General features: G+C 50.8%; 1 protein-coding gene across 1 annotated transcript; it reads left to right on the forward strand.

Annotated features, from left to right (window-relative positions):
• The first annotated feature begins 2,243 nt into the window (after positions 1 to 2,243).
• FKBP11 (FKBP prolyl isomerase 11) lies at positions 2,244 to 9,022 on the forward strand. Its single transcript, XM_028721375.2, is given in 9 exon segments — positions 2,244 to 2,334; positions 2,337 to 2,380; positions 2,383 to 2,520; positions 2,522 to 2,662; positions 3,002 to 3,067; positions 4,564 to 4,651; positions 5,173 to 5,206; positions 6,500 to 6,570; positions 8,783 to 9,022. Coding segments are annotated over 9 exon segments (891 nt in total). The 3' UTR covers positions 9,001 to 9,022.
• Positions 9,023 to 9,987: the final 965 nt, after the last annotated feature.

Consider the following 9,987-nt stretch of genomic DNA (forward strand, 5'->3'; position numbering starts at 1 on the left):
AATTGTCCAGTCCTTTCCATTCCATATGGTCAAAGAACCCTGTAGCTGAGTGTGTGTAATGGTCTAAAGATTTTCTGTAGTCAATCTTAACTGCAAGTTGAGGTGTCTCTGTGTATTCAAAGTTGTGTGCTAGTGTCCACATTGCTTGTGCCACCATCAGTTTGTGTACACATCTGCACATGCATTTGCAAGTGTGCAAACAAACATTATATCCATTTTGGTAGGCTTCTCCATATCTGGGCTAGAGGTTGAATCATTAGGTGCAACGGACAGGCTTCTGCGCTTTTCATTACGGTGCACAAACAGCCTTTGGGCAGGCAGAGCTTGTTCTGCAGGATATGCGAAGCTGCAGGTGTACACATTTCCTTTTGGAAACAATTAGTCAAAGTTCAGAAGTCCCATGTCCTCCTTTCCACCTGGCCACTCCAAACCAGTGCACATCTGTGCATATTCACAGCCATTATAATTATTCATTATAATTATTCACTGCCAGTGTGTAAAGCACCATAGAGCTAGACAAGCAACACAGACAGGTCCCTGCGCCCACAGAGCTTACAGTTTAAAACAGTGAAGAAACAAAGGGAGGAAAGGCAGATGCTGACACCTCTTTTAAAGTATGCTGGTAATTAGGAATGAGTTGGGATTAAGAGGAAAAGCCATACCAATGTGGAAAAGGTGGGTTTTGAAGAAGAGGATAGAGCAGGGATCATGTTTATGTATTGTGAATGCAACAGTACATGCAAGGATCAGCAGCCCTGGAAGAACAGGGAGAGATAATTTAAGAGAGTAGGAGACCTTCAGTGGGCTATAGTTCATGGGTAGGCAAACTAAGGCCTGGGGGCCAGATCCGGCCCAATCGCCTTCTCAATCCAACCCGCAGACGGTCCGGGAATCAGCGTGTTTTTACATGAGTAGAATGTGTCCTTTTATTTGAAATGCATCTCTGGGTTATTTGTGGGCCTAGTCCAATAGTGTGAGGCAGGGATGTCAGCGCATGCGGACAGAACTTCCACATGGTCATGCAGTCCGTGTGACCAGGCCCTAGCTCTCATTCTCAAATGTGGGGTGGGTTTTTAGAGGTAAGAGAGGATATATTGATTGCAATTAATCCTTCCAGGTGCCCAAGTGTGTGGTTTGAACAGTTTTTTAAAATACCATCCTTGGCAGCAAAATTAAAATGCATAGGGACTAGGCCAGGGGACAGCAAACTTTTTCAGCAGGGGGCCGGTCTACTGTCCCTCAGACCTTGTGGGGGGCCGGACTATATTTTTTTTTGGGGGGGGGGTGAATTCCTATGCCCCACAAATAACCCAGACATGCATTTTAAATAAAAGGACACATTCTTCTCATGTAAAAAGACGCCGATTCCCGGACCGTCCGTGGGCCGGATTGAGAAGGCAATTGGGCCGGATCCGGCCCCCAAGCCTTAGTTTGCCCACCCATGTCCTAGGCTGTAAAACCTTGATTTGAGCAAGTCCAACTTTGAAGTAAGCTGGCTCTCCTATTCTTACCAGCTTAACAAACAATCAGGCAACAAATTGGGAAGTAAATTGGAAAGTATAATTTATTTACCAGTACTTTATGAAGTTGCACTGGTTCACAGCAATGGCAGCAGTTAAAGCCATGCAGGCAAAATACTTTTATTTACAGTGTAACTTCCTCTCCAGGAAAGGAGGGGAAATGACATCACACAGCGTTCTTTCTAGCATTTGTGTTTCTATGGTCTGAGCATCTGCCTATCAGCAATACAGCTCTGTGGGGTTGGCACTTTCTCATGCTGACAAGAATACAGTATGCCTTTCTTAGCTTTTGGCTGCTAATCTCCCACACCAAAGCCGAGTCTTCCAATTTGTGAAGAAGCGCCCTGCGAGCATATGCAGAGTGTGCTCCTCCTCCCAGGGCTATCCAGAGCCAGATGGGTGGGGTATAAATAAATTATTATTATTGTTTTCAGAGAGGGTGGGCACCTTCCTGGGCGCCAATGTGTGGGTGCTGTGGGGAACAGTGTGCTGACCTGCGGAACTCCCTGCTGCAGGATTTCACCAGAGCCCTGGATGGGGCTGGGGAGAAGAGGCCTGCTTAGCCCACCTTCCCCTTCCCACAGCAGCCAGATGGGCACAAACAAGGAGGCACCTGTTCTGCAGCAATGAAACTGCTAGCACGTTTGCAAAGTTAAGCAGGGTCATGTATGGTTTCAAACTGGATGGGGGGGGGGTGTCCTGCATGGCAAAGGGGTGGCCTAGATGATCCTCGGGATCCCTTGCAACTCCACGATTCTTCTCCAGCAACATTCCTACATTACTTGCACCCCGTTCGGTGTTGCTGAGCACGTGTCTCTCGAAGGCCTGAGAGCAGCACCTCTCCGGTGCCAGGAGAGCCCCCTTGCTCGCTCGCTCGCTCCGGCCCTCCTTCCTTCCTCCGGGGCGGGGAAGCGGGCAGCAGGGGGCGGCGCCAGGAGGAGGCACCCTGCCCTGCCCTGCGGTGCAAGCCCGGTCGCCGCTGCTCCGGCTCCGCGGGCCACCTCTCTCTCGCCATGCTACCTCTCCGCTTCGGCCTCGTCCTCGTCCTCCTGTGCGCAGCCGGCATCCGCGCGCAGCGGGCGGAGGACGAGCCCGAGAGCCCGGGCGAAAGTGCGCCCCGGGAGCTGCAGCTGGAAACCCTGGTGAGGGCGCGCGGGCGCAGCTGCGTGTTCTGCCCGGCCGCCGGCGGCGAGAAGTGCGCGGCGCGCCTCCGAGATGCCGCCGGCGAAGCGGGGAGGGAGAGACGCAGCCCGGGGGCGCGCCTGGTCCTCGCCCGGGCCTCTTGCGCGGCAGGAGGGGCGAAGCAGCAGCGCCGGTGCCGCTGACTCTCGGCGCGCGCTCTGGGGCGCAGCGGAGTCTTTGGAGAGGCCCCTCCGCCGCCCCCCGCTGGCGCGCTGCTGGCTCACGGATGGAGAGCCACGTGCGGCTCGGATCCGGGCCCCCCGCTGACGCCCTCCCCTCTCTCTCTCGGCTCTCCGCAGGTGGAGCCCCCCGAGGACTGCGCGGAGCGCTCGGCGCTGGGAGACACGCTCCACATCCACTACACGGTAAGCCGAGGCCGGGCGGAGGGCGCGGGGAAAGCCGCGCACGAACACGTCAGCACCGGCGCTTCCCGGCCGCCTGGGGAGGGGCTTCCCGCGGCTCCGCCCTCCGGGTCGGCGCGGGTGCTGGGCAGGGAAGATCGGGAGCGCGGGGCGCGTTTGGTTTTGGAAAGGCGAGCTGTGCCGCCCTGGAAGAGGGCACGCGTGTTTTCGGAGCAGCCTTCCGCGTCACGAGGCCCAATAGGCTTTTGCTCGGCTGCCACAGGGACACCGGGACAAGCCCTGGAGCCCAGCTTCTGCGGGGCGCAAGGGCTCCCAGCAAAAGGGCAGAGGAAGAAGGCTTCAGTTGCAGCCAGGCTGGTGCAGACCCCGCGTGGGGCAGCCGGGTGCCCTCCAGATGGCGCTGGATTCTGGCTCCCGTCAGTCTCGACCGCTGGTCCTGCAAGCAAGCGGCTGGCGGAGCTGGGAGTCCCAACATATGGAGGGGATTTAGGGCAGTGCACCCAGTCCAGGGGACACAAAATAATATATTAGCAACAACAAAACCCAGGTTTATACACTTACTTAAGGAGCAGATGGGGCTCATCCGCCTGGGAAGGTTGCCCATCTCAGAGAAGGAAACTGATCCTCAACCTCGGCTGCCATGCAAGGACATATTCTGGAGAAGAAAAGGCTAAGGCGGCAACCCTACACAAATCCGGAGTGGAGTCCCTAAGATGGTTACCTCCTTTAGGCAACTCCTGCAGCCAAGCTGGTTCCAAATGTGTTGCTCTACTTTCCTTTGGACCACATCAGCAAGGCCTGTCTTGTGATCTGGGCAGCTGAGGACCTCCAGGCTTGCGCCCCAGGGGCCTCACCTTTGTGCTGCTATTGCAGCAGTTTGCCTTCACCCCTGGAGGTGCACTCCGTTGACTCTCAAGATAGATGCCAACAGCCTACTGAGAAAATCCATTAAGAAGCAACTGCACCAAAAGGAATTATTGTGAAAATAAGAATAGGTGCCAGATTTTGTCCTCATTCATGGTGCTGTATTACCGAAGTCTGCCCCTGACCTCATTGGCTCCCCTGGGTGTAGAAAGTGTCCCTTGAAAGTCGAACAGGTATTCTGAAAGGAGGGAAGCATGTTTTCATAGTTGCTGGGATAGATAATGCACACACCACAACACCATAGAAGAGGTGTTCCTGCCAGTGTGAGAAAAGCAAATGTGTCTCCTTTTTAAAAATCTGGCTTTTAAAAAATAATAATGGAAAATGACATCATGGTGGAAATCACCACCAGCCTTTTTCCTGACACCGTATTGCTCCATTTGTCTCAGAACCACAAGTTTCCACACTTCCTGCAAGTTTTGTTTTTCCATGCAGTTTAGCAACTGCTTGTGGGCTTCCCTTAAGAAATTACTTAGCTGCCATGCTGGACTGACTGGGGCTTTGGTCAGATCTAGCAGCTGTCAGCACTGATGGCAGCAGCTGAATTGCTGGTTCATAGCTTTCTTTCTTTGCAGGGTACCCTTGAAGATGGCCGCGTCATTGACAGCTCTCTGTCCCGTGACCCACTGCAAGTGGAGCTGGGCAAAAGACAAGTCATCCCAGGTACATCTTTGGAACTCGCACTCTGAGGCCAATTTGGCTAATGAACTTCCCACGCAATTTGGACAAGAACTGGAGCAGGAACGTTATCCATTATTGGACCTTTCCCAATACAGTGATACCTTGGTTTACAACCATAATCCGTTCCGGAGGTCCTGTTGTAAACCAAAACAGGTTGTAACCCAAGGCGCGCTTTCACCAATGGGGCCTCCCAAAAAAATGGGTTGTATCCGAAAAAAGGGACACACTTTCCCCTTCATTACATATCTTTAGGTGCCAGGTAAAAACTTAACAAGTTAAACTGGATGCCCGTTTTTTTCCTGTTGCTCCCTTACAAATGTTGCTTGCATGTGGCGTCATTTAAGTTCTGCACTGAGTGCATGCTACTCTACTGATGCACTCAGCAGCTCACAAGTGACTCTGACCCTGGCTGAAAGCAGTGCGGCTTGCATTCTCTGTTAAATATAAACAGTGCTGAATGTAAGCCATACTTAACTCTTACCTGTGTTTATTCTTTTGCTCAGGTTTAGAACAGGGTCTGCTGGATATGTGTGTTGGGTAAGTAACTTTCAGTGTGCTTGCCTTGTAGTCTGTGTTACCATCTCTGAACCCCTTCCCTAAAATGGACCTTTCACAAGCTTAATGCAAGCCACAATTTCTCACCTTCTGATGCGTCTCATCCTATGCTATACTCAAGATACCCCAGCCCTTCCTTTCTTAACTTGGGAAGGTTCCCTGTGAGGCAGTGTAAGAACTCTTGGTCTCGTCCCATAAATGTGCCTGTTGGAAACCTCTCTATTCTGCCAGGCCTATGCAGGTGATTAAGAGTACATATCTTGGGCTGGAGTATTGTTTAGAGGGTTGCTGCTGCTGCTGTTAATTTTTTGGATCTTTATTTTGGATCTTCTGGTTTATGTGGAAGTTGTTCAGTTTGGTTGTGCACTTCCTGTTCATTTGTTTACTGTTTATGACTACTTTTGTTATTTTTGTAGTTGTGTAATTTTTTAATATGTTGTAAGCCGCCTTGAGCTTTAACTTTGGAAAGCCAGCGTGCAAATAAAATGATTGATTGGCTGATGGTTTTAAGATGTTTGCTTTAAATTGTTTTGACTTTAGGATGGTTTTGATTTTTTATTATTTTACTGTATGGTTTTATGATAGGGACGCGGGTGGCGCTGTGGTCTAAACCACTGAGCCTAGGGCTTGCTGATCAGAAGGTCGGCGGTTCAAATCCCCGCAATGGGGTGAGCTCCTGTTGCTCGGTCTCAGCTCCTGCCAATCTAGCAGTTTGAAAGCACCCCAAAAAGTGCAAGTAGATAAATAGGTACCACTCCAGTGGGAAGGTAAACGGCGTTTCCGTGCGCTGCTCTGGTGTCGGAGTTCCGCTGCGGCTTAGTCATGCTGGCCACATGACCCGGAAAAACTGTCAGCGGAGCGGACAAACGCCGGCTCCCTCGGACTGTAAAGCGAGATGAGCACCGCAACCCCAGAGTCATTTGCGACTGGACTTAACTGTTAGGGGTCCCTGTCCCTTTACCTTTATGATTTTAAAGAGTTGTAAACCACTATGATTTATTTCTATATATCAATAAGCAGCATACAAATATTTTATGTATAAATGTGAAAAGGAAATCCAACTTTTTAAAAATTGGTGTGAAGCATCTATAGAGCATTTATTTGAATCCTGCTCCCTCCAGCCAAGGAATTTCTAGATTGTTTCACTGATGACTGCAATTTTCTGCCCAGGGGTTTTTTTTTTTTAATGCCCAGTGAATCCCCACTGAAGTCAACAGCTTTGTACACCCGTGTCCTGTCCTCAAATGCTGACATGGCATTCCTTCTTCCTGGCAGGGAAAAACGCAGAGTCATCATCCCCCCTCACCTGGCATACGGCAAACGAGGTTCCCCACCCGCTGTCCCAGGTACGATCCAGTGACTAGCACCTATTTGATGGCCATTCGGCAGGACATCTTGGCAGGCAGTGTTTTTCTAGTCTATCTGCTTCTGTTGCCTTTGGATGTACAGATGGCACATGGGCTCTGGTTTGGGGTTGAGGAACTGAGAAGGGGAGCTTGGAAAGTGACTGACTGTAGCGGGGTGGTCGCTTACAGCATTTTGATGCTGTGGGATAGCTAGATGTGAACTACCACTGGGTGACTGCATGAGAAAGAGGCGGTGTGGGGTGCTTGGTACAGTACAGTGGTACCTCGCAAGACGAATGCCTCGCAAGACAAAAAACTCGCAAGACGAAAGGGTTTTTGGTTTTTTGAGTTGCTTCGCAAGACGATTTTCCCTATGGGCTTGCTTCGCAAGACGAAAACGTCTTGCAAGTTTGTTTCCTTTTTCTTAACACCGTTAATACAGTTGCGACTTGACTTCGAGGAGCAACTCATAGAACACGGTGTGGTAGCCTTTTTTGAGGTTTTTAAAGACTTTGGTGATTTTTGAAGCTTTTCCAAAACTTTCCCGACACCGTGCTTCACAAGATGAAAAAAACCGCAAGACGACAAAACTCGCGGAACAAATTAATTTCGTCTTGCGAGGCACCACTGTATTGGCAGACAGGATTTCTCCATCAGTTTTCTTTTTAAATGCAATATATTTAGTTCCTTCCATTCCCTTCTCATCTCCTGCTTATCACGAAGCAGCAGCAGGAGCAAGCAGTGGGTTTAACTTCTAAAAAGGGCTGAGCCGAGCCTGAATCCTGCACAGAAGCCGTGTTGGTTCAAGATTTTCCTGCCTGAAGCAGAGCTCAATGGCCCCGTTAGGGCTTTTAGTTTTGCTGCAGCAAATCCCTGGCTATGTTCCTACACCCAGATCTGCAAAGAATTGCTGTAGTTAAGCAATGGTGAAATGTACTCTGCACACACTCAGAAGCACTCTTTCCTTTATTATTACTTCATAATGTCCTGGGCCGAAACAAGGCATTTAAAAAGGTTTTCTGGGCTGAGCCGTGGTTTCACATTTCTAGTGAAAATGCACCCTAACATAAGGCGAATTCAGGCGTGTTGACTGAATGGGACAAAATTCACACAAACGTGTGGAAAGTCCAGAGTTGCATTTGAACATGTGAGGTAAGAGTCGCATCCACAGGTGTTGCAGTGTCACTGAATGCCCACAACTTCTGGAGAAAACATGGTGGCCAACCTGTGTAGCTCACAATGGAGCATCTGGCCAGTTCAGTAAAGAATTGGGATGTTTGCTTACTAGCTGCTGGCATTGGGGCTGAATGGGATGGCATCCTCAGCTGAAGCTGCCCTGTGCTCATCACCCCACATTAACCCCATTGCTTTAAGGATCTGTGGCTGCCCCCAAAGTGTGGCTGGCATATGTGGTTGCAATCCAGGTATCAGCTTGGGCAAAGTATATGCTCCCCTAGGAATTAGTTTGCATATAGTTTGCAGTTAGACAAGCAGCCGTGGCCCTGCTTACGTTCTGCCCTTGGCCTGGCAGTTCATGTAGCCTGCAGAGCCATGCATTTTGAGCCTCCGTGCACATGCAGGTTGCTGGCCGTGCTCTGCTGGCTTTTGTGCCCTGATCAATTGCACCAGTGCAGGGATGCCGGCATAAAGAGGGTGAAGGCAACCCTCGCATGGAGCATCCTGTGAACAATACAGACCCTCAGAGAAACCTAGGAAGCGCAGTGTGGTCTACGTTGACTGGCTGTGACTGTCCCAAGATTTCAGGCAGGATTCTCTTCCAGCCTTACCTGTGTAGGCTGGGGAATGGGTGTGCTTCTTTCTGCATGCAAAAGAGGTGCTCTACCACTGAGCCACAGTCCTTCTGCAAAAGTTACCGTACCTTTTGCCAATACAGGATATGGGGCTGGAGGGACCAATTGCCTAGCACAGGGAAGCAGAACTAAGTTTCTCTTTTCTCCCATGCTAGAAATGACGTTTAGTTGCAGCAGCACCAGTGGTGCAGTTTGCACTATGATATCGAGGAGGGCCTCTTGCTAATTTTTTTGAGTGAGCCCCCAAAGTCCTGACAGCACCACTGAGCAGCGCAAAGCCTTGTTTGTGCTTCTCCAGCTGCCATAGATGCTTAACACTGACAGGACAGGTTTCCTAGGGACCTGCCTTGCCTGAATTGTCCCCCAGCGCTGCTTCACCCAACTCCCTCCTCTCTCTCCAGCTGACGCAGTCCTGCAGTTTGAGGTGGAGCTGGTGGGGCTGTCCAGAGCCACCTACTGGCAGAAGATGCTGAATGACGTGCTGCCCCTGCTATGCATCGGGCTTGTCCCTGCGCTCTTGGGGCTCATTGGCTACCACCTGTACCAGAAAGCCCGGGCACCCCGTGTCTCCAAGAAGAAACTCAAGGAGGAGAAGAGAAACAAGGCTAAGAAGAAATAAAGTGCCTCCTCATCTTTTTGGACATGGCTTTGCGGTTGCTTCTCTTGTGGGGTTCTGCTCTGTTGTGCTCGCACCTTCACGAAAAAGCGGAGGGTAGGGGTAGGTCTCACCTCCTAGGATGTAGAACAGTCTTTAACCGGGGAAGGGTATCTAGGGGGTATTACTGCAATATATAAGCAGCTCAGTCGAGCTGGTCAATCGAAGATTGCCTATTTCTGAGAGTCACGTCTAGCAAAGCACTGGCAGGCCATTCAGAATATACATTGAGCAGGACTCATGTATTGTTTTACAAAGTTTAAAATTCCCATGGCCTAGATTGTGCTGCAACAGGGGGCAGAGTGGTGCATTTGCAATCCTTCAGGTATATTTGCAATATGTTCTCTAGACGTCAGTGGCCTCCAGCTCTCACCAGTCCCAGCCAGCATGGACAAAGGCCAGGTACTCCAGGAGCAGAAGCCCAGCAGCATCTGAAGGGCATCCTTGATTTGCACAATGAGCTTTAACTAATTACATCTTCCTTGGAGGCCCTGGGAATTGTAGTCCTGCAAAGTGAAGGGCTTTTTGCAGCACACGTGATAGATCTGATCTCCCAGCATTTGGCAGGGGTATTAAGGGACGCGGGTGGCGCTGTGGGTAAAACCACAGTGCCTAGGACTTGCCGATCGTATGGTCGGCGGTTCGAATCCCCGCGGCGGGGTGAGCTCCTGTCTTTCGGTCCCAGCTCCTGCCCACCTAGCACTTTGAAAGCACCCTTAAAGTGCAAGTAGATAAATAGGTACCACTTTATAGTGGGAAGGTAAACGGCGTTCCGTGTGCTGCGCTGGTGCAGGCTCGCCAGAGCAGCTATGTCACGCTGGCCATATGACCCGGAAGTGTCTGCGGACGGCGCCGGCTCCCGGCCTCTAGAGTGAGATGAGTGCACAACCCTAGAGTCTGTCAAGACTGGCCCGTACGGGCAGGGGTACCTTTACCTTTAAAACCTACCTC

Source organism: Podarcis muralis, chromosome 2, assembly GCF_964188315.1.
Source record: "Podarcis muralis chromosome 2, rPodMur119.hap1.1, whole genome shotgun sequence".
NCBI lineage: Eukaryota > Metazoa > Chordata > Lepidosauria > Squamata > Lacertidae > Podarcis > Podarcis muralis.